The sequence below is a fragment of the Lonchura striata genome, chromosome 1 (genome assembly GCF_050655825.1).
Source record: "Lonchura striata isolate lonStrDom1 chromosome 1, ASM5065582v1, whole genome shotgun sequence".
In the NCBI taxonomy this organism is placed as follows: domain Eukaryota; kingdom Metazoa; phylum Chordata; class Aves; order Passeriformes; family Estrildidae; genus Lonchura; species Lonchura striata.
In genome coordinates this window covers 98832473-98858367 of record NC_140703.1, presented here as the reverse complement: position 1 = coordinate 98858367, position 25895 = coordinate 98832473, and the positions used below count along the sequence as shown (strand labels likewise).

The 25895-nt window shown below is 39.5% G+C and overlaps 1 protein-coding gene across 5 annotated transcripts in view; it reads right to left on the bottom strand.

Moving 5' to 3' along the window:
- The window catches only part of SHROOM2 (shroom family member 2), a 117277-nt gene extending 98835 nt beyond the window's left edge, over nt 1–18442 (bottom strand). For 3 of the 5 annotated variants that reach the window (XM_085584271.1, XM_085584201.1, XM_085584206.1), the window contains exon 1: nt 18175–18442. In XM_085584271.1, coding sequence (XP_085440397.1) covers nt 18175–18393 — 219 coding nt within the window. In that variant the 5' untranslated portion in view covers nt 18394–18442. The remainder of the gene's footprint in view (nt 1–18174) is intronic. The other 2 variants (XM_021527748.3, XM_021527747.3) reach the window with 2 other exon arrangements.
- Nucleotides 18443–25895: the final 7453 nt, after the last annotated feature.

Sequence of the window (25895 nt, the reverse complement as noted above, 5' to 3'; positions counted from 1 at the left end):
ACCACCAAACAAGTAAACAAACATCTGGATTCACCAGAAAGGGAATAGCTTGCTCTCTTTCAGGCACATGATGATCCTGTGTCATTCAATTCCCTATGTTATTGTAAACTGAAAGTTTCATGTAATCCCACCCAAACTAGAATCCGGCAGAATTTAGAACATAAGAGCACAGAACAGGCTAGTGAGAGATACCAACCCAAAATCTTCATGAAGCTGATTTAATCAGACAGACTTGAGCATAGAAAAGACATAGCAAGAAGAATTATTATATAACAGACTGTAACACACTATTTTGAATCCACAAAAATCAAGAGGGACAGTTATTTCTCAGAATTATAACAAAGCCAGTTACAGTTGTGTAAAATAGCACCATTTTCTTAAAAGCAGGTAGGAAACCTTGCCAGTACATACTGAGAAAGGCAAAAATTAAAAAATACAGTGAGTTTAAAAAAAAAGTGTCCTACCATGAATTTGCTAATTAACACAAACAATTCAGACATCCCTACCCTTCTACTAAAAAACTCTATCAAAAGTGGAAGGGAAATAATAATTTAAAAATTACATTATACTTCTGCTTCTTAGAACTATTCCTCAGTTATTATTATCAGAACTATTCCTTTGCTGCTTCCACAAACAGGAAACTAGGTCCAGCAGACTTTGTCCCTACTCAGTATAGCTGTCCTCATGTTCCTAGATACAGGAGATAGGCCCACCCAGACACTATCCCTGTCTCACAATGCTATGGAGGAAGATGAAGGAAATAAACCTGTAACACAGAGTACATTAAGCTGGCTATACAACAGCTACTACAAAATGCATGTTTAGCAAGTCAAGAAGAACAAAATATAATTTCTTTTTTGATTTAAAAGTAGAGGATGCTGTCAACAATTACAGGTAAGGCATTTTCAGAAATAGGTATAAGGTCATGATGTCTCTAATCAACACGGTCCTAGTCAAGAGCAACAGATGTTGTTTTCAGGACTAAATAGGTTTGGAAATACAGTATACTGGAGGACTGCATTCATAGAACAGATATTCATAGGATGGCAATCTCAAATGAAGGAGCTACAAAAACAACAGAGGTCTAACTCTGAAGACAAGAACAAGCACTGAATGATGAAGGAAAAGAAATACAGGCAATAAATAAAAATCCTTAAACTATGTGGTACCAATTAGCCTGCAATATTCATGGCAACACTGTATGTGGAGCACTAAGATGATAAAATTCTAAGAGTATTTTGAGTGTACTTACAACCCAAAGTCTAATAGAAGCTTTTGAAATGAATCTATACAAACCTGTATCGCTATTTATTAAAAATAAAAAGGGCATATAACTGACTGGAAAGAACTGCTAACTTATCAGGCTCTTTGGCTTGGACTGGACAGTAGATAAATCACCATTTTGTCAGCACATACTGACAGAGGCTCATCATAAACAGACTCTACCAGTGCCAACAGTAACCATTTATGAAATAGAAGAGTTTCAGCTGAGAATTTTAAAGCTCCATGAGGAAATTGCAACTCCAATCCCTAAATAAAGCTGACAAATACTCAATTTTTTGCAAGATCTCAGAATACCAAAGCCAAGTTGTGGCAGAACAAAATTACGTAAACTTACGACTGAATAAAAATAATTCACAAGTTTTCTCCTTGCCTGCAGTGAATCTATGGATGCACACCTAAATAAAATGAACAGAAATCTTCCTAGGCAACATATCCTCAACTGAAATTACCGGTCTCCTAACTTTCCCAGAAACTGCTTTTTCCCCTCTGTGAACCACCAGAGTATGCTCTTTAAGACCTAAGAGTATTAGTTGTCTCTAAATGTATGCAATTTTAAATGTGGAACAAATTAGAAGCTGCTCTCTGAGAATACAGAGAGATGTTTCTGCAACAATCATTATACAGAGACTGCCACAAATCAGGAAAAAATATGTCAAGCCCTTAATGGAAATCTTTGATTAGCAAAACCAAGATGTTTTCCTCATCAGTGGGGTAGCCAATACATCATTATTGTTCATGACCTGCATGTTAAGAGCTCATGACATTTGCAAATCTATTAGCCACATTTATTTCCGCCACAGATCATTTCTTCTGAAACTACCAAGCAACCAGAAACTATGCCCTGATACAAATCCCACGCTCAAGGAGTCACAGGCTGGCTCCAGCCAGGTTACAACAGAGCGGCGGCGCATCGCTGTGACACAGCCGCCCCCAGGAAGGTTTCCTTGGGAGAATCAGAGCACAAAGCTGATCCAGCCACAGAGATAACCACAAGTTGCTGCTATTGTCATCTTGCATAATTACTTCCAGTGCTGCTGCACACCCTCATGTCTCCACCCAAAAACAACCCCAAGCAAGAAGAGTATCTTGGAAGAAATAGTCACTGAGGCTTAACACCCTTAACACCAAAGAAATTTTATGCATTTTCCTACCTAGTGCAAAGCACATTAGAGAATCACAGAATAGTTTGGGTTGGAAGGGCTAGTTCCTCCCCCTGCCACAGGCTCAGATGCCTTCCACTAGAACAGGTTGTTCTATCTTTTGTTTTCATTAAAAACAGGTTACAATTCAATTACACTTACAAACCATCAGATACACTCAAACTCTATGATGAGGAATTAATAACAATGAAAGTAGGGAATCCAAATTAAAAATTAAATGCCATTTTGGTTTCAACCCTAAACTTTAAGGAGGTTTTTTTTTTTACTGCTAAGGTGGTCCTTATGAAGAGAACAGATTTTTAGGAGAATTTCTCTACACCACAGAGATGGCCAGACAAAGAAAGCTTTACCTCCAAACACTACTATGACATTCAGCATAAGACTAAGACTGACCAAGAGCAGGTAATAATACAGTATTCAAAACCACACAGATATGGCATTAAGTATAATCTTTTAATTATAACTTGCATCTAAGGAATTTCAGTAGTTTTTTTCCACAGCTATTGAAGCTATAGCTAAGTCCATTAAAAAAAGAACATAGGGACAAAATAAAAAGAATGACTAAAGAAATTCCAACACTATCCTCTATAATCTCAAAAGTCATCTGGAGTTTAACTGATAAATGGAAATATTGTACTATTTCAGAGTAGGGCCTAATCTCATATCTAATATAAACAATCTTATGATCATGAAAAACAGGGATTCAAAGCTGTGTTTAACTATCAACAAAACCACATATTTTCATTTGAGTATCCTGCAAACATAATGCAATACAAAATAAAACCCTTTTTTTTTTCCTGTACTTATTAACCTGAATGGTATCAGTCAAAACTTTCATTGCTCAGATGCCCTGTGACTAATCAACAACTTGACAGATTACAGATCCTATGATTTAATAGAATTTACTCTGCCACCACACAACTCAAGCTTTTTGGTTTTCAATCCCAAAGTTTTCTGTTTCTTCAGAAACTGTGAATGGACAACATACTAAAAGGGTCCATCAGTTCACAATCCAGCTTTATTTCTCACCTGCTTCTTCAAGTTTCCTAAGATTAAAAATCCCTTGAATTTTGGTCTGTGTTTAAATTTCCTTGAGTAAAATACATTTTGTCAGTTTTTAAGTAACTTTGGCTATTCTCCAGCACCATACTAGATTTTCAACATACTTTTAAAAAACTGGAAGCTTGTATCAATTGTTGCCACCAGGATTAAAAAACCTGCCAATTTATGGTGACTGCAACCTTGGCTGTAACACCCAAGACCCTGCACTAACCCTTCTTTTATTGCCACTGCATCATCAGCTTCACATTAAAAAATTGGTCTCCTCTTGCCTAGAGGGAAGTCCCTATCTCATGTGCACAACCTGCACTACATCACCGAGGTGCAATAACTGAGGTAACAGTTTACAGGTTTGGGTTTTTTCCCATTCATTTGGGAACAGGCTCCAGCATTCTGTAAACAAAGGTTATGAACTTCAAGATTTAATTTTAATACCTAACTTTGAAACCTTTCAAGAAACTGGCATCCATTATCAGATTTTTGGTCAGTTCAGGAAATTGATCTGTGAACATAAATCAAATAAGAACAAAATGCATGTGAACTGTCACTTTTTTCTAAAAGAAAAACACCTCAAAACCAAACTCCGGAATATGCTGGAGGTCATAAGGTGTCCCTGCTTTCCTTCCAAAACGGCAAGCTTTGCATAACATGTACAAGAATGGAAAATTCCTTTTCTGACACTCTACATTAAAGCTAGCTCCACTGTTTAAAACACCTAACCACTACTAGTCATGATCCTTCCGTCTCAACTCACAGCCTAATCAGAAAGGGAAATAATTCTCAGAATATCTCAGAAAGGAGACACATTTTTCTAGTGCTTTACTAAAATTTAATCAGCACATGGACAACTAACCTCAAACACTACAAAACATCCCCTAACCTTGCTACACACTCTTGTCTTCAAAACTAAAGCTGGATGAGATGTTTTAGCTGCATGACTCACAAAGATAGAGAAAAAACAATGTGCTTTCTTGCGTACCAAAATTCACAGGATACTTTTTCAGGTCACAGTTTGTTATGTGTACTCTGGCTTTGAATGAAAAAAAAAAAAAACAAAACAGACTGATAAACTTCAAATACAACTACAAAAACACAAAAGTCACTGCTCTTCCTGCAAGCTCTTGAGTTCCTGTTCATTTGTATTTAAATTTATAGAAAATACAGACATCATTTTTTACTCTTATTTACATATTACACCTTTCTAATAAAGTAGTATCTAAGCCATGGTTTTACAAAAACCATCTTGTGTCATTTTACTCCAAGATCCATTCCAGTAATTAACCTCAGGTGGTATTAACCACTTCACTAATCAAAGTTGTTCAATGCTGCCACTATGAGATCATATTTTCTTTCAGTGTTTGATGAATTTGCCACACTTCAATTAGGTAGAAACACTCTGTAGTACATGTAAGGTTCAAACATTGATTTTTCTTACATTTCAACTGAAATGGCTTACCCAGTTCCAAGAAACAAATGCAGAAATAAAATTATGAAAAGAAATTTTTATGTTAAGAAGTAAAACTGGCAACTACATTTGAAACATTCTAGTGAAACACTTCCCCTCCTTCAGGGGAAGAAGTAATCAGACAGCATCCACAATGTCATGCTTCATGTCTCTTCACCTTTAAAATTGTTCACCTATTAGAAGTCTCTCAACTTCAAGTCCTGAGAGAAGGTCCTTCATGCTAAACATTTTGCAGGCTTTGGCCTTTAAAGGCAAAACAAGCTTTGGAGCTAGGTAAAGAAATAGCATAGTGAAAGAAACAGGTAAAGAAAGAAAATGTTGACTAAGAAATGGAATTCAGATTCACTCATGTAGAGAATGACAAGGGAAAAAGAATTTTAGGGAAGAAGAGCTAACACTCAAATGGGTTATATGAAATTCAAAAAAGTCTGAGCCAAAGCACCAGAAAAAACCTAGACCCACTGCACAAGGTACACCAGTCACCTTCTAATGCTGAGCCCCACAGGAAAATTAGTTTGGAAAATGCAGTTCAGCTGATAAAGTTACATAGACACCACTAGGACACCATTTTTCTTTTGCCTTCCATTAAAAAAACAGTAAGTAAAAGCAAAAAAAAAAAAAAATACACCCCAAAACTATTACAATATAAAATGCAAAGACCAAATCACTCTGTAAAATGATTTCAGACTTCTGTAATCGTTACACATACACAACCCTAGCCCACATTCCTTACAACCATTCAGAATAACATGCTAATGTTAAAATTCATTGACAAACAGAATCATAGAACGGTTTGGTTTGGAAGAGACCTTAAAGATCATCTAGCTCCAAAACCCTGGCCATGGGCAGGGACACCTTTCACTAGATCACACTGTTAAAAGACCCACCCAACCTAGCCTTGAACACTCCCAGGAATGGGGCGTCCAGAGTTAACAGATATAAAAAAATCAGAAAAATTTTTTAAAATTCAGTGCAAAATTCAAAAACATTTTTAAAAAGCAGTAATTGCTAGCAGCTTGGTATTGAAAGGTATAAAACCAATTTTATTTAAATTTTATTAAAACCAATTTTATTTATCAAAACAAGAGGCCCAAAAAATCTTCACAGAAATTTCTCCAAATACTGAAGACAACTTGGCCATAAGAACTTGCACACAGCATCAATCAAATGGACCAGAAAATTCTAAAGTTTTAGGCAAAGAAGTCCCTATAAGAGATGCAGATCCAGCTACAATATGTCATGACTTAATTTAGTCCTGATTTAGTGAACATGCTTTCCTAGATAGTCAAATGTCAAATATTTTTGGTAGCCAAAAATAAAACCAAGCAAAATAGTTTTCTTTTTACTCTGATATTAATAAAGTTATGTCCATTCTGTCCTCAGAAGAGAGGTGAAAACATTTTAGATTCAGACTGCTCATTAATAAAAATTCAAAAGTTAGGAAACAGGAGGTAAGTATTTTCAAAATTATTTTGGTACTTTAATTTTCAGTGGAAGTCAGCTGGACTAAAGCCTGTTAGTCACTGCAGAGCATGTGACTATACCATGATGTTGCCACACCCTGCTGCTCATCTGCACTCCCTCTAATCAGTTAATTAAATTGCTCATGCAACATTTCCCCAGTCAGCTTTCAGCAAAATAAACCAGGTTGTTAAAGACTTGATGTTTGCAGCACTGGATTAAAGGTGGAGTCCGCACTAGCCAACACCTTTAGGCTGAAATGCAGGGTGATGGAACCAATTGACACAATACAGACAGTAGCCTCCAATTACTGCTACGAATGTGCAGCCAAACTACATTTTTTTATTTTGTCTGCAGTTAGAAGAGAACATGCACATGCTCCCCTCATTCTGCTGAAACTTGTATGCTGTGCTATCACCTTAGACAATTGATAAAATCATCATCAATCTTCATCATTGACAGTATCATTCTATTATAGAGCTGTTAGTGCCTGATAATCATCAGAAATTGAAGGAAATGAAAGTGGTCAGCAAGGACACATTTTGGCTACAAAAATATATTTCTTTATGAAGTTGTATTATCAACAATTGTTTCAAATGGCTGGCTGACTCACCTCACTCCATTCATCTCTTCTACTTTCTGAAGTACCAAAAGCATCTGTGCTTTTTGAGTAGGTATTGGGTTTAATTTTGTAAACACAGACCTAACTGTACACTTTGGTACATTAATTACAATGAACACTGTAGATAAAACAATACTTTGTGCTTGTGTCTGCTGTGAAGAAAAATGTACAGAATCACATAGCTATAGCCCTTTGACACAACTCTGTATACCCAAAGGCTTTCAAATATCTGTGTTCTAGGTCTTAATAGAAAGACTGTTAAGTATTTGTCACTAATATTTCAGCCCTTCTGCATCAGGTCTGTTTCATAAGAAACAAGATTTCTGTGAAATAGTACGAGTTCTACTTGTCACCAGAGGCAAAGCAGACACAATTCCACAGAGGTACACAAGCAACCCGTGGTAAAAGAGGTAATTAATTTACTAGCTCTCCCAATTTTCAATGCAGTACATTTACAGTTCTTTGCTTCTGATAGTGCTCTGTTTTGAAGCTTTGTCAACTCAGACCCTTTACTGGCTTCAAGGGAGCAAACAACCACCAAAGAGCCACATGTGTCTTCACTTGCATATTCTGATCACCAACATCTTTGACATAACAGGTCACAGCTACAATATTTGTTAAGATGATGATTTTCTGAATCAGACAGAAGAAATTCAGTTGAGCAACAAAGGACTTGTCTTGCACCCCTCCCTAACAAGAGACTGAGTAATTACAGAAACTCCTCAGGTCTCCAAGGTGTCAGAAAAGGCACAGCCCTACTCCTTCCTTGTGATAGCAATCTTCCACAGCAGTCAGGAAAAACATCAAGTTCCCAGAAGGTAAAAAGTGTAGGAAAATACTTATTTTACTAATACATCACTGGAGTTTCCATTTTATAAGCAGGGGAGCAAATTGTTTGATGTTACCTTTTACAAAAAAGGATAAAGAATAAGAAGTACACAAGTTTTATACACAGTAAGAATACATAGTTTAAAAGGGGGAAAAAATTACCTCAGAACTTAAGATGTGATCTACCAATTTTTTGAAATTTAGAAGAAGCATTATGACATGAGAGTTGCATTTAAAAGAATCCAGTATTTATATCATATCTCCCAGCCACAGAACAAGACGCTGTTCTTTAATTTTACAGGAGCCTTTCTATTTGCAAATAAAGGCACTTGACCAAAATAGTCATGTAAGAAGAAGATTACAAACTGTTTATAAGAACTGTTTTTTAAAGTATACAGTTCTCTTAAGTCTTGAGTTAACTATGCAAAACAATAATTGTGTTTAACAGACACATGAAGCTTGAAGTTTTCACTGTTATCCTAAAATTGTTTCCACATATAAACACCCAATAAAACACTACTGTATGTCAACACAGTGTGTTTGCATCTTTCTTTTACTTGATTTAATGTCTGTGAAATAAGTGTTCTGCTATTCCATAAAAAAAAAAAAAAAAAAAAAAAAAAAAAAAGAGACAATTGCAAATGTTTCTGCTGAAAATCTAATGCTCTGATTTCTTCTGGGTCAACAAAATATGTATTTGTAGAGAAAATAAAAAAAAATGCAATACTGTAATTATTGAATTATCCAGAATCCAAATACTCATTGGGAGTTGTATAATTCACTACATCAGATATGAGCCAGCTAAACACCCACAAACCTATTTTTGCATGTAATTTGTTTAAGAAAATTAACACACTGATGACTAACTGACACTGTGTAGGAAGTACTTCACTTCCTTTGTCATTAAATCATGTTTCTGTGATACTATCCTAAAATACTCAAGTATTTTAAGGAAAAATACACAGCTTCCAAATAAAGTATTGCTATCCCCAAACAGTATTCACTGAACCAAATCAGAAGATTATTTCCTGAAGACTAGTTTAGACGTATTTGAGAAACTGGGAGACACTGCTTTATTTCATAATTTATGTTGGAAGTTTTCAAAGCACCTGTGTAGCAAAGTATGTTTTAGCTCAAGAGAAAGAAAAAAAATCCAAAATAATCTGTTTGTATAGTTTTGTGAAGGTTTTTTGAGAAGAAGCATATTTTAGTGAAGAAAAAAAGTACTGAAACTGCAATTTCAAGTACAGCAATAGGTATCCCTGCATAATTTCTAAACAATTTTTCTGTACTTTCATGCTCCCCATTGACAAATCCCTCCCTCCTTCAGCTATCCAGACTTGACTGCAAGTCCCTTACAGAGAGAGAATATACTAGAAGGACTGAGGATGAAGAACTTGTTACTCTAAAATTAAAAAGTTTGGCCATTTTAAAATGCTCTGGGTATTTTTCAACTAAGTTTCACGTGGATTTTTTTTTTTAATTAAGAAAAACAAACAAACAAAAAAACCCAACCAAAAAACCAAATCCAAACACTCAAAGTACAACTTAGAATGAAGTCTCCATTATAAAAAAACTTAGTTTGAGTAGGTTATGCTACAGTTTCCACAAAATCAAATTGAATTCACCTTCACACATCAGCAAAAGCATTCTTAGACTGCCAAACTGCTCAGAGATGCCTCTCTGCTAGTACCAGAACATTAAACATCCAGTTGCCATAGATGACACAAATGCAGAGCAGAAGTCTAGAGTATTTTCTGTGAGTACAGAAATGATCTAGAACTTATAAACATGACTGACAGAACAGCAAAGAGCCTGGAACAAAGAAAAGGTCCAATAAAACCACCTACAATAACAAGAACACTGTCAATCATGATCCATTTTCCTTCTGAAAGCTCATTTTAGCTAGAGAAATTTCTGCAACAATGGATGAACCCACACTGTTACTAGCTATCCAATGAGATAGTCTCTCAAGCACGGAAGTAGATTTCCTTACTATGTTACCAATTTCTAGCTTTCAGACACTAAGATCTGTCCCACCTTGAAAAACAGGCCACTCTATATCTTTAAAAAAAAAAAAAAATCCTCATTCATAAGTACAGTTCTTCAAAAAATCTGTATCTAAGAAACATAACATGTTTCCTAGCTCATATATCAGCTAATAGATATTTCTAAGTAAGAGGAATTTAAACATTTCAAAGAACCTAATGATTTAGAAATGGACAGATTTAAATGGAGAGAAAGAAGGGCTGGTGGCAAAGGAGAAGTCTTCCTTTCTATATGGGGTGAGGTAGGAGAAGCACAGGGACAGGATGTGAGGCATTCCCCTCTGTGCCAACACTACTGAGCTTTTGACTAAACAGCTCAAACCTTTCAGTAGATTTTGGCATTTCATCCGGGTTTGGAGGAACTTTGAAATAACCACCTCTTTTCTATCATTAAACACTCAACTCCATCTGTTTCTACTCTACCCAAGAATTGTGTACCTGACAAAAGCTATTTGGTTTCTCAAAGCTGCAATTTGCTGCACTTCTAGCACTTACCAGCAAGTTGGCTCTTTCTGCCTGGGGGAGTCCAGCATATCACAAAGACCTTCATATACACAAAGGCCACTAAAACAAAGCCCCAAAAGATTATGTGGCAGATGCCATTCCCTTATCTGCAATAGGAGATCTGTGTTTACCAAAAACGTCCTGAATTAATCAGAGACTGAACACTAATACTATATTAATTTATGGAGAGAGGAAGGAAGTTCTCTTCTAAGTTCATAAATATTGTCCTTGGTAGGTAATACCTTTCCCCGGATCAGTTTGATAAATCAAAATTAAAAGTTATGCTCAGAAACAATCAGAGAAATAAATGTTTAAAAAATATTTTAGGTAAAGGCACACACACTACAAGTGCAGAATGATCTTGCTCAGTAACATTTCACCTTACTACAGGTACCCATGAAACATTTGGGTATGTGTTGAGGAACCAGGGGTTTCCTCAGCTTCTCACACAATTGATAGCAAGTGGCAGGCACCTCCTGAAAGCAATTCAGAGTACTTAAGTCCTGTCTAAACTAAATACTACAAAACACTTTTCAAAACTATCTCCTTCTAGTAAACATTCATCTTAAACCCAGATGAACACCAGTGGAATTCTGCTACTTGGCAAAACAAATACAGAGGGTCCAAACACATTCAGAAGTGCATCAAGTTGATTTTTGAAGACTGATTCCAGTTCAAAACTTTGTAGACAATTTCTGTCACCAAATGAATGCATTTAAACACAAAACACTCAGTTACCCACTCCAAAACCCCTACATTCTCTCTTGCTTGTATATGACCATGTCTGTGAAGTTAGTATAAAAACTACAATTCTCAATTGTATTCCCCCAGAGTAGTGATAATATTCTTGGAGAGGGTATGAGGGGATAAGGAGAGTGCAACATACTTCCTGCATAACCTTTAAGAAACTGAAAATATTATGCTATGTGGAATTAGAAAACTTCCAAGATTGTTACTTATCTTAAAGATAAGCAACCCACACCACAAACACCCTCAAAAAAGCCCCAAACTAAAAACAAGCCCAAACCCAAAAGTCCAGAATTATATTAAGTTTTATAGAGAGGCATCAATATCAAATAGGTTCAAAATAGACAGCTGAAAGCAAGTCCTCATAGACTAAATGAAGTCTCAGCATAACTGCATTCATTTTTATTTTACCTGTGAAAAATCTTCATGCACTGTATCTCTTAAATGCACAGCAAGTAAAAAAATCTTAATATCTAGGACCTGTCTCAAACTTCTATGACAAACTGACCCACAGAACCAGATCCATTACATATTAGGTATTCTATGTATAGATTACAAATGCATAGGAAGACTAAATACAAATAGCTTTTCATGAGAAGAAAGAAGCTAACACGCTATAAAATACTGGCTTTGTTACTACCAAACAGTTGTTTCCCCTAATCTATTCACAGCCACGTTTCAATTCCCATTTACCTTATTCTTTCCACATTCCCATACTTTAAACACTCATTAAGCAGGAGAACATACAATGAATCAAGGTCTGCAGATAAAAATAAAGTACAGTCTATTGAGTAAATGAGTAAAGCATATGTAGCATATGCATAAACACCACACATAGCCACACTGGTGTTCCTCTTAAAAAATAAACAAACAAAACCATAAACATGATGGATATCTACATATAGATATATATATATATATATATATTGCATTGCTGGCAAACCTCTGATAAGAGCAAGCAATAACTAGAAGTGTCTTGCAGACCTCTTATGTCCACACTAATGTCTATGATGCAACCAAAATTCATACTGAAAATTACACATATGTATGAACTAACAACCAGAGAAGTTTAAATTGTCCTTTAAACAGACCAGTCAATGCAGCTGTCTCACTCTTACTGCAGTAACTATTCCCACAAAACACACAATTCCTCTGCCAGACTCTACAGACATGAATGATTCTGCTTGTGTTTTCTTTCAAACTAAAAATTCATTATAAATTTGACAGTTTTTGCCTGAGTAGCTGAAAGTGGGAAATACAGAAGAGATAAAAAACAATTTGGAAGCAACCAGTATATCCAAAAGTTAGAAGTTCACTTGCTGTAACGAAGTTTCTTAGTTCTGATTTTAAACAGAGCACTCTGAGTCTCCTGGAAGATTTTTCTCCTGAAATGTAGTGTGAAATGCACAGAGGAAGACTACAATTTCAGTACTGCAAGCACACACCACTCTCATGCTCTTTGACTGCTGAGCACCTAACTCAACTGACTTGAGACTTCTGAAGTCACAAGGTTTTAAACTATCCTTTCATTTCAACTCCTTGCAGTTTTTAGATCACATGCAGCAATATCCAAAACAACTTTTAAATGAAGCTTCCAAAACTGGTGCCATTTCAACTGTTAAAGCCCTTGCAAAAATAAAACAAAACACCAAAAAGAAAACAAAAAACCAAAATAGCAACAACAACAAAAAAAAAAAAAAAAAAAAAAACACACACACAAAAAAAAAACCCCAACCAAACAGAAAAAAAAAAAAAGCCAAACCCTGCAAACCCAACGTTCCAAGCTTCAGACTTCTACACCACACATGAGGGTGGTGGGCTCCATTCTACCAGTAAATTGAGTCATAATAAAGAGGTCATTCACTAGCCATTAAAGCACTAAAATTGAGACCATTCCCTTCATCAACTAGCTTACCAAATTAAAAGCAATAAGATCTACCTGCATCAAAGCAAACCACCACCTCTCTTCCAATAGTAGAAACCTGGGATCTAACAACCAGACTCGAAGGAAAACTACACCCAGAACATTTTCTATAGCATTGAAAAAAACCCGATTTTTAGCATATCTGGCAGGGGGAAAAATATAAATAGCTACATGATACTATTTCAAGCCTAAAACATTCATTTTAAACACATTTCCTAATATTTCTCAAATATCAAACTGAAAAACACAAAAAGGTCCAATTCAGACCATAAGCCCCTCTTGCAAGATAAGAAGTTGAATAAATGTTTCAAAAGAAACACAGAACATGATCTGATACATTCTTTCAAAACCTTTCACAAATATACTTGTTAAAATTCTGAACCATACAGGTCAGTAATTCTACCTGGGTTTGATGACCAAGAGAAAATGAATAGAAAACAAAACAGACTGAATAATCCTCTATGTATTATCTTTCCAGAATTGAAGGAAGTGAATGAAATTTGTTGGGATATGGAGACCTAGATTAGAATTCTTTCTTGGCCTCAGTAAAATGCCTCCTAAGAACTTATAAAGCATCTATTTACATGAATGGCTGCATTTAAGTTGAAGCAGTCAGGAATTTCACAGGATTACTAGTAAATGCTAGTTTTCTGGACATCAAACTTCACAGCTAAGTTTAAGAATTGTTAGTGTCTACAAACAATGCAGCTCACCTCAAACGCCTAACTTGAGGGAAGAAACTGGTATTTGTGTTTGATTGTGTCTTTTTTTTTAATTCATTTGTATACAGCATCAATAAAGCTCTTTTCCACCCTAAATATTGTTGCAGTATGGTGATGCAAGTAATTACTTTTAGTTACGTGTTTAAGGCCAAAGAATAAAGAATTATCTAACTGAAACAGTAATCACTACTGAAACAACAATTTAATACAAGTCACATGGAGAAGTCTTAAAGCCAATTAATAGAGAAGCATTTCTTTATACAATTTAAGCGATTGTTAGGTTAAACAAATTACAATTCACACCTAACCACAGACAGGAGCATGTTAGGAAAGTGCAGTGGAATAAAGAAAATAGAAGCTATAAGTCTGTCTGATACTCCTTTTTCAAACACACCTCCAGCTGGGGCATGAATTCAGCATTGATTCAGGAGACATGAACTCTATCTACTAAATCAACAACAAAACTTCTTGCAACAGTCCAGGTTTCACTTGGAAATCTTGCTGAAATACCAGCCAAGCTCAGCCTTGATTAGACTGCAATGAGATCATAGCTTGAGGAGGGATAGCTGAAAGCTCTTGTAAAGCTAATACTAAAGAGAAATTTATTTAAATGATACATTAATCTTTCTTGAAATGCATGAACTAGAATATTCTCATATTTATTAATGTAATATGGATAAAGCTGACTGCAGAACTTCAGCGCTCCTAAGGATATTGTTAGTACAGGAAGTTAAATTACTTTCTACCCACCACCCACAATCAATAGTATGATTGACACTGCAAGTTGGGCATCTCAGATAAGAGCACTTTTAAAGTAAAAGTAATCAAGATAATGTAGTTATGGGAGATTTTAATGAGATTCCCTCTTGAGCACTCTGACTTTTCATTTTCATTATTTCTAATAAGACCTCCCTCTTCAGATGTTGTTTCTCTAAATAAGAGGAAAATACAAACTGAGGCTCTTGAGACTTCTAATTATTGTCCTCAAAGTTTTGATTTCACCTTTTGTTGAAATATGCATGTTGCCATAAAAGGCAAGTCCTTTCTTTCAAGATGTCAAATTAGGCAGGAACAAGCTGCCTTTGGGCAATTTTTTTGGAATGTTATCACACACATGCAGAGATCAGAAAAAATGTAAAGCATTTTTTTAAAGGGACATTAAAAAATAATGGTATGCAAGACAGTGACAATGCTAAAAGACATTTTTCTTAAATATTAGCAACACCATTTGCACTTGGGTGGGGCAAGCATTAGACGACCAGCTATGTTTAAAGATCGAGCAAGCTGTATCATGCACCATTTTTCTCTGTACCTATTGCAGCAATAACAAAAAGGGCAAGGGAAAAAAAAATCTAAAACAATTTTTAAAAAGGCTTGTGCCTGGCAGCTGAACTTGATACTCTGCTTACTTGGCTCTATTTCTGGACTATTTCTCCAAGTCTGGTTTCAGGTACAGGAAGAAAAGCTACTGTGAAATGCGTAAACCTGTCCAGCCCTAAAGTGCTGGGCCCACTGCTGGGCACCGGCACTGTGACTGTGCACTGACCTCTCCCGGGGAAAAGCACTTCCCTCACAGCATCAATCATGGAATAGTTTGGGTTGGAAGGGACCTTTAAAGGTCATCCAATGCAACCCTGCTGCAATGAGCAGGGACAAAACTCCAGCAGCTGAGCACACGATTACACCCTTGGTAAGGCTGGACACATTTTCACCTCTTCAGCATGCCTTGCTTTCTCTGATTATTGGCAATTTGGTGGATCAAAAGACATTTGTTTTAACTGACTTGATTTCCAGCTAAAAAATTCTCTAATAGTATTTGCTGCCAGTATTTGCCTTAGAGGCTGACTATGATACCTGTAATAAAAAAATTTCCCTTCCTATCAGCAGGTGAAATAGCCACACACCCAGAGAAACAGAGAAGTGTATTACACAGAAAGTGCTGAAAAGTGAACACCATATACTTGCTCATGAATTTTTCAATTAAGGTATTTTTTGGTGCTACTTCTCCAGCAGTTGTATCGTATATGCTAAAGAAAGCGGCAAATATTTACAAACACAAACTTCCCAGCGTTTACATAAAGGTACAACTTTCTTCAAAGGCTGATCTTTCTGAGACAGGCAGAATTTTAGAAATCCCCCTTAAACAGCTGCTATCTGAGACTCCATTCACACCTTGTCACATTCCTCGAAGAGTTGGCAGTTGTCGTCATCCACCCTCACTTCCCCAGAGATGTTCTGGACTAGAGTGAGACAGAGCTTCATAGCCAGCTAAGCTTAAGCACAGTTTGAATCCACAAAACCAGGAGTTTTTCCACAGATGCCCTGAAGGATTTATAGTCCACTGGGCTTTCTTGGGTCTCCAACTGACCAGCCATCACTCTTCTGAGAAGGAAGAACACATGGAAATGGCATCTCCTCATCCACGGCAGCCCACTGATCTCCACTCAGGAACAGAGTAACAAGTTCAGAGCTCTCCTCAGCTGAGAGGAGACAAACATTGTATCTCCTGCAACGAGGGACTGTTTTAATCACTCTCTTTTAAATTACTCTTCCCACCACTAGAAGCAGTACAGTAAAAAACCAAAACATCACCATGAGTAGGCTAAATCAAGCTGGAAAATTTTGCAGCTAAAAAAATCACAGTCCTGGACACACAGGTTTCAGTCTTTGGTTTCAAAAGTAGTTCTAGACCACCGTACCCAACAACAACAACTAAAAATACACTCCAAAATTGAAACCCAAGGATCCAGGTTACCCTCTCATTCACAGGTCTGTACAGATGGACCCAGACTGCTCGTCCACACAGCAGCACAGCTGTGTGGTTTCACTTATTTATTCCCTTGCAACAGACCCAGTTTAAAAGGTTCCCAGGCACAGACACTTCTCTCCACATACCCCAGCCACATCCTCATGCCACAAATACTTATGCCTGTTACTTAATACCTAGGTAACATTATGAATAAGCATCGTTGGTCAGTCTTTAGATGTAGCACTTATTAGCCATTGCCAGAAAGGTGGAATTATTTGAATTGGTACTTAACAGCAAGTGCATACATAACAAAATAGCTCTTTTCTCCCTTTCTCAAATGCTCCCAGGTTTTCTATTCTCTAATTCAGGACACTGGTAAGCAGCCAACACTCTTGCAGTCATTTTTCAGCCTATACATCTGACACTGACTGTTGTTCCTTGAAAACAGCACTAGGGAAGTGATCTATAAACAGATGGTTTTAAAAGTTCTCACTGGGAAAGTTTGTAACACAGTTGTTTCAAGGGTGGGAGAAGGGAACCAACTAGAAAACTCACAACAAAGCCAGATGAAATATAAGATTAGTATAATTTCTGCTGTGGATAAAACAGGCCTTGTTGACCTCTGACACTCCCTGGCACTTTCAAAATGGGAAGAGGCAGAGTCTGGAGGACTTGTAGACAAAAGCATATGTATAACTTTCTGACAGATCTTGGCCAAATGTGCTTTGCTAATGCGATTTTTTTTCACTACAACATATGGATCTATTTTCATGTGCTTTCACTGTGCAACATGAAAGCTGTCTTAACTGCAAAAACCAACAATTACTGAGAATGGGAGCTCTTAAGTCAAAACACATCCAGATGAAAAAAATTTTCTACGAAACGTAAAGCATTTCTTTAACTTGTGTCCAGTGCTGTAAGTATACAAGGACAAGAAAATAAAACCAAACAAACAAAAAAACCCCACCAAAAACAAACACCAAAGATAAAAAAAAAGGCAACCAGATAGTGCATATATATACCCAAGCATGTCCCTCTCCACCGTCTTCGGCGCGTGGATTTGATCACTATCCACAAAACCTTTTTGTGGAGGGAAGGGACAAACAAAGGGCTATCCTAATTACTTAGAATTTGCAAGTGCAAAGGCAGCGGAGAAAATTCAGCCTCGGAGCCCGGAGTTTCAGTCTCCATACCTTCCTGCGCCAGGAGCCCGGAGGGAAAAGAGGGAGGGAGCAGCCCAGCAGAGGGTTTCGGGTCCCCCAGCCAGTTACCAGCGCCCACAGACGACAGCGCCGGCTTTTTACTGGGGCGTACGAGCGGCCAGGAGCGGCGGCTCGCAGCCGCCACGCTGCCTGCGCCCGGCAACCTGTTGCCCCCGGAGCTGCTGGGATGAGCCCCGCACCCTCCGGCACCGCTCCCCAGGCGCTGGCGGCGGCCGCGGGGCCCGGCAGCGCCCCCGGTCCGCGGCACCTGCGCTGGGCGCGTTGCCCCGCGCTGCCCGCGCCCCGGGCTGCGGGCAGGCGGCGCGGCCGGGCTGTCACCGCCGCGGGCACCGCAAAATGGAGCCGGACCCACCTCCCCCCCGCCCCGGCGCCGCTCACCTTGGTGATGACGAGGGGCTCCCCGTGCTCCCGTCCGCCCTTCACCGTGAAGCCCCAGGGAGCCCCGCCGGTCAGCTGCACCTCCACCAGCTTGTAGCCCTCAGCTGCCCGCTGCTCCACCATCACCATCACGGGCCCCGGTTCCACCAGCCCGGCGCCGAGCCGAGGGTCGCCGACGGCCAGGCGCTCCCGCCCGCCCCGCAGCCCCACGTCCTCCATGGAGCGCCCGTCGCCGCCGGGGCTGGCTCGCCTCTGCCGGCCGCTCCCCGCTGCGCGCCAGCCGGCGGCCGCCCGCGGAGCCACCTACCCGCCCCGCAGCGCCGGCCGGCCCGGCCCCATCGGCGGCGGGAGAGGGCTGCTCCGCCCGCCCCCTCCCCTTCCTCCTCCCCCGCAGCCCGCGGTATTGTCTCACGCCGAGGCCGGAGCCCGGCGGCGGGGGGGCGGCACCAACTTGTGGCAACTTGGCGGCGGGGCAAATGCCGCCGAGCAACGCGGGGCGCTGGGAGGAGCGCGGCGGGGATGGGCGCCCCCGCCTCCCCTTGGCCGCGGAACGAGGGCGAAACCCGCGTTTCACCAGCCGGGCAGCCGCTCGCCCCTCCCAGAGAGGGGCAGCCCGGCAGCGAGAGCCCCCGGCAGAGGAGGAGGGGAGGGAGGGGAGCAGCTCCGGGCCGGCCGCCAGACAAAGGCAGCGGCGAGAACGTCCGTGAGCCCCGCGCCAGCCCGGGCTGGGACCGAGGCCGTACCGTGCCAGCCCCACGCAGGGGCTGCCGCACCTCCCGCGGCCCGTTCCCGAACAAAAGCGGCGAGCAGGTGGACGGTGAGGCGAAAGGGCAGCCGGCGGCTGCGGCCGCCCCCGGGCAGGGACGCCCCGCCCTCGCCGTGCCAGGCGGCGGGGGGCCGGGGCTGGGAGTGCAGAGGGGGCCGGCTCTTGCCGGCTCTGCCCGTCTGGCCGTGCTGTTCGGGGAGGGGAGGCCGGGCCATGCGGGGGGCAGGTCAGGGGGCAGCCGCAGCGGGAGCCGAGGAAGGCGGAGCTTTCCGCCGGCCCCTCCTGGCCGCGCTCTCCCGCCCAGCCCCGGCGGCGGCGGCACCGTCCGGCCCGGCCCGGCCCGCAGGAACCGGCGGGAAGCACAGGTGAAGCCTTCGGCAGAGAAATCCAATAGAGAAGAGATTTGGAGTCCCAGATTTAAAAGCCAGTTTGATGGCAGAGTGCGAGGCACGCATTAGAAGTGCTAAACTGAATGCAAATTTTGGATGGGAAATAAATGCAGGGTTTGGGTCTGCCCGATGCCTTCGCTGTGTTAGTGGTGAGGCTGGGAGTGAAATACTTGGTTTTTGCAATTCTGGCGGTTGAATTTAATCACTTTATAGGAGGTTTCAGGCCTTAAATGAGGACCAGACTTGGCCTGCAGTACCAGTGTGCTAGCACACAATCCTCCTTGGCATTTCACTACCAAGCAGGCAAAATACTGTTTAAGACAGAGGGAAACTACTACCTATTTTCATTTCTGAAAGACCTCAAGGAACTTTTTCATGTAACAAGCTGTCTCGTGGATGTGCCTGGTTATATGCAGTAGGATTTAAAGATTTTAAGGTTTTTATGTTGATGTAACAGTTCACATATTTTGCTTTATGAAAGTGACCATTGGGACATTGGGACATTCTGATTATGTAGTTTGTTCCTCTAACTCCTGCTGCAGTTGGTTTATTTCTCAAAACTCTCCTGCCTCGAGCTAAACTATTTTTTTTTTCCCCTACAATACTTCCAGGATTTGCTACAGGATGTTTCTTCAATACCTAAAGAAAAGTTTGGGTTCAGGACTGAGAACACCTGAGTCGTCAATCCCAGAAGCAGATTGGAGGAGACCTATTAAAAAGAAAAATATATTATTAGGATGATTGTTGTTCCCTTGTGATTAAGGGACAGAAGGAACAATGGAGGGGGTACACAAACTCATGCAAGATTCTAATTCTTTTATGAGAATCCTGCAAAATACAAACCTTATACTAAATCTCGGTATTGCATCAAGTTATTTAAGGTCTCTAATAACTCACAAATCCTCAGTCAGATTTCTTCTGCAATTATTTTCTGTCATATAGACAAGCAGAAATGCAAGTAGTTTTCTCAATGTCCTGTTCTCCAGTTCTTAGAAGCTGAAACAAAGATTTCAGTTATGTTTGTTTAACACATATCAGGTTGTCTTCACAGCAATGTGTACTCAGTTACATACAGCTGGAAGTTTTAAGGAGCTGCAGTATGCAATTTGTTTTCAGTAAGTGTGATAATGAAAGGAAGATACACTAAAATTTAAATAATTATTCTGTATCGCAAGTATTCACATTGAAATGAAAATAAAATAAAATAGCTCACATCACTAATGAGAGGAGCAAATACTGCTTAAAAAAAAAAGTTTTCTCTGTTTATAGCCCCCCTTTTTCAACTGCCAAACATTAATTCTTCATTTTGAACATTTTGTTGCCCATAGAAATTCAAGATTTACATTACTGTTCTGGCTTTTAGAATTGGTCTTTAAAATTCAGTATTGAAGCATGATGAAGAAATCTGAGCACATATTTTAAAACTGGAAAATCTAGAGAAGGAGCTGGAAGCCATTGAAAACTCAAATTCTCCTGCTGCAGAATTACATCAGTGAAAGATGTGGACATGTAGCTCTTGGGAAAGCAGTTGCCTAAAAGAGGAATATCTGAAAGCTTTTCATACTCCTGGTTAAGAGAGACCTCAGTAAAGAAGTTTCTAACTAATGCTTACTTAGAACCTGATAGGCTGACACAGTTGTCAAGCAGATCCTCAGTTTGTGACTGACAGTTCAGAAATCAGACTTCCTTATCTTGAATGACCTTTTATTCTTTAATGTTATCAATGTTCCTAAGAGACCACAAAGTAAAGTTCTTCATACATATATGTGACCAGCCAAAGGAAGAAAGGAAATATTTTTTGTCATATTGGTCAAATTTCTCTCAATTTCTTTTATATCCTCCCTCTCTGAAATCTGAAGCTTATTCAGAACTCAGCTGGAGACTTGTACTTTTGCTCTTCTTAAAATATAGTGATATTTTTATTACTTGAATTTATGCAGCTTCTGCCAGCTTTCATAAGGTTTCAAATAGTCATAAAGAACAAAGGATTTATTGAATGGATTCTAAAATACTACTTTTCATTTGTATGATAAGAGAACCAATGATAACTGTATTTGTCTAACTAAAGCCTTGGTGACCAAATCCTCAGCTTTTTCTCTTGCCAGATGTTTTCTGAGTACACAGAAGTTACCAGTAGAAGGTAAAAATACAAGATACATCAGGGTGCCATAAATATATCAAAGGAAGTAACAGACCACTTTTTCACACTGAGGACAGAGAATAATGGAGCTGTTACCAACAAGGTATGAAAGGGATCACTTTGTGTAAAAATGTGTGCCAAAGATACATGTATCAAAGATACTTCACTGTGATACACAGAAGTTACCCAAGAGCCTTCTCCTGCTGTGCAGAAGGAGCTATCAGACTTATATCCCCAGATTGCGTGTACCTGCCCTGTGAAACAAAAGCTTTCTGCAATAAACCAGTCTCCTCCCATAGTACTTCATGTCATCCTACTTTGGTTCTTGAAGCTTAATTAACAATTTCAAGTGAAATTTTGTTTTACAGAATTTATTCAACCTCCATTCTTTCTGTTGCACGTATTGCGTATCTGTTCCCTGCTTAGTCTCTGAGATTATGAAAACTGTGAATAAATTACTTTATGGAGGATTTTATTTGGACAGGCACAGTATGATGATGTTAGGGCACAACCTCTTTCACCTTTGTGGCTGTACAAAACATATCTTGTCCTTAAGGCTCAGCACCTTGCAGTGAATTGCACAGGATACCTGCAAGAAGGCTCTAGAATAGGCTGGTTTACTTTCAGTCCTGAGGCCATCCATTGTGCTGGACATTGCAGTGTTGGAGGGCTTTTTTCTTTCCCCAGAAGCCAAGAAATTTGAGAGATGTAGACACTCCTGACTCAGATTTACAGAGGAAAGAACTGAGGTGAGGTAAGCCTTTACAACCTCCAACTTTGTTACCAGCCCTTCCAGGAGCTAACCACCAAACATCAACAGGCTGATGAAGAGACAAAGTGCCTCTGCCTCAGCCATACAAAATCAAAGGCTGATGCCCTGGAGCATGCATAGTTCATTGACAATTTAAGTTCAGATGCCACAAGAGAAAAGCTGATCCATGGTACATATTCTGAGAGAAATACAGGATCATGGAATGGTTGGAAGGGTTGGAAGGGACCTTAAAAGATTATTTAATCCAACATCCTGTGGGCAGGGACATTTTTCACTAGATCAAGTTGCTTAAAGCCCTATCTAACCCAGCCTTGAAAACTTCCAGTAATGGGGCATCCACAGTTTCTCTGGGCAACCTATTCCAGTGCCTCACTATCCTCACTGTAAATTATTTCTTTGTAAATCTACTACCTCTTCATTGCCTGTCCCTTTTGAAGAGTTCATAGCCATTGATGGCAGCCCTCCAGTCATGCAGTTCATATTCACCATGAGTGATTAGACTGTAGCTTTCTAGTTGCACAGTGGCTTTCAGCTCTTTACTGTTACCAGCTCTAATGTCTTTGAAAATTATCATCAGAAAGACCAAAACAACTGAAATAGTGATGAGAAGTTCCTGCAACAGAAGTGGATGGATTTTTTGATCAAGTAGTTCAAGGTTTGTCAAGCTGCTGGCAGTCTTTTGTGGAGTCTGAAAGTCCTGAGAACCTGGAGAAACAGGTTGAGTAGCAGCCCAACAGACAGACATTCTGGCATATCTGGGAAGCAAGAGGCTTTCCTTTGGAAACCTGCCATGCAGCTTCTGATGGATTCAGCATAATCACGCTCTTCTGCAAAACACTTTGATTCCAACAAATTACCCATTTTCCCAGAATGAAAAATACCATGTTGTAAAGTTTTAGCAGGATGTCGCTGATTCAGGCATCTTAAAAACCTTTCCCAAGTGTGTCTTGTTTCTCCAGTATTGCAAGTAAGACTTCATCAGCACATAATTAGTGCTGGAGAAAACTTCAGAAGTTCTCAACCTTTTTGATATATATAACTCAAATACTTGTTGGACTCTTCGTTTCTTTACAATTAAAATAAAATATGTGTTCTTTAGATAAAGCTTTTTATAAACCTGAAATTTGTACAAGAATACCAGTTCAGATGATACTTGGATATTTCTGTCTGCCATGATGATTTTGATTCAAACTTTGTTAAATCTCACTTATTCTCACAGCTTTGTACCTCAGAGCAATTTTCTGAGGATAACATGAACTGTGGAATAAGGCTGAGAACTGATGCTGTGAGTGGCTAAGAGAAAAAACTATGACAATTTGCTAAGAATAATATTTTTGACTCAGATCTTGAGACCTATTTGACCTGTAGACAAGAAAAGTCCAGCACAGACTCCTATAATCTGCAGCCTGCTTAAGGATTTATAATTTTCACAATGCTGCATGATAAAAAGATTGAAAATCAAAGAAAAAGGCAAATCCTCATTTGGTTGCAGAGTTAGAAGACAGCATACACCTAGCAAGAGGAGGTGAATAGGTAACCCATTTTCCCTGGAGATGTAGTTTTCAGCTTGTAGTCAAGTTCGGGCACATGTTAAGTTCTGCCTTGGGGCATAGTCCCTCTGGTGTCAATGTATCTGTTCCTTTTCCAGTTCCTACATTATGTCCCTTAATCAAATCATACAACAACAGCTCTGAGTGCCACTTTACAGAGAAACCAAATAGCAGAGTGAGAGCACAGAGGCTGAAATACTGGTAGATGGCAGTCCATACTGTTTCATTGTCAGCAGGCTGACGAGGCAGCACTTGAACTCAGTTTGGGGGATAATATGGGCCAGGGACCATTAGTGTGAGGCCCTAAGGATGAAGCCATGCTTTTTTAGTTGTGGAAGAGTGTCCAGCAATATATGCATATATACACTATATAGCTGCATTTGATCACATTTATGTGCATTGCAGCTTCATTAACCTGGACATTTTTTTTGCTTCATGAAGTTTCATCATTTCAGTGAAGCATCATTTGTAATGTTTATTCTTGCTGCCAAGTTTCTGATCATGGTATATTAGGGAGTGCTTTTCATTGTCCATCTTCTTTGATAACACACGTTACATGATAATTCTCTGTACAAACTGTGCTGTGGCACTTAGTCTTACATACCATAAAACACTGACCCATTTTAATTACATAGCCTCAGATGCTAACAAGAGTCTTTAATGCATTTAAACTCTGATATCACAACATGTTATATCTAAATTCTGTACTTGAAGATGGTCAATGGAACCAAGATGGTCATGAAAAATGCAAAGGAAGGGTTTCAAATGCTCTTTGTGCAGAGAGTGCTACAAAGGCTTTTAAAAGGTAAGATAAATAGGAAGAGGCCAGAGTATGCATGAGAGCAGACAAAAGCCTTGTGATCTGGTATTTTTCACTTGGACTTTGTCTTCATTTGCTAGCTAGTCCCAAACAGACATTTTTCTGCCTATCAGCCATGTATAAATAAATCTCTCAGTGCTTTCTATAAACAGACACAGATTTTGCATTACAGCTGACCTTTCTACCCTCAGCTTGATTACACAGAACATGAACCATGTCCAGGTGAAGGTCATAGGATGTAGAACCTTGTGAGAGTCCATCTAAGCATGTATAAGGCATGAAGTAAATGTTCTTTTTTCGTTGCAGTGCCATAGGAGTTTGCCCTAAAACATCAGGTGTGCTCAAGAGGCTGCAGTCCAGCAGCAGCACATGCAGGATATTGCATGAATGTGGTGATATTAAGGATGATGTAAGGCTGGTTTGGGCATGCTCAGGAGTCCAGGGGGCAGAAGTTCTTTCTTTCTGTGAAGAGTGCATGCCACCTCTTCACAGACTGCTATGCTTTTTTGCTAAAGGTGTAGTTGTGGTCTCCTCTCCGTTCTGCTAACAGAACTGTTAAGAGTTGACAGTTGATTTGAGGGAATCCTTCAGAATCATACACATGAGAAAAAGCACAACATTCAGATTGGCTTTCCCTGGCTCATGTTTGGCCTAGAAAGGATGAGGCTGTGGAAGGTGCTATTTCCTTAACCTGAATTTTGTGTAAAGCAGACTTATGGCAATGGAACATTATTAATAAAGTCCTGAGCTTTGGGGTGGGGGGTTATTCCCCATCTTCTGTGTTAACATTGATCCTATCGGAACCTCAAAATTTAATTTCTTTAGAAGGTCTGAATTTGTGGAGTATTAAAGGTACACAGAGGATTACTCTCAGAACACTGCTTTTCTGGAGCTGTTTTAGGACCAACCAATTTATTGGAATTGTGCCTACAGGAAATTGACTAATAGAAGTAGCTGATGTAGCTAAGCTGTAATATAAAAGTATAGTGTAGCCATATTGCTCACCTGAAAGGTATATCCAGTAAACTACATTGGATGCTCATTATTCTTTCCACCCTGGATGTGAAGTCCACCTCTGACAATGAAGTAGTGGTCTTTAATCCTGAGGAGCAGAAAAATCAAAAGAGTGGATCACAAATAATTTCTGCACTACAATGTTTCTGCTGCTATTACTGCATTTCCTCTGGATACTCTGAGCAAGCTAAGTTGTGATTTTTAGCTATCTGCTCATTTCAGAGACTTCAAGACAACAATTTGTGGTATAGAAGGTTGCCACTTTACCCA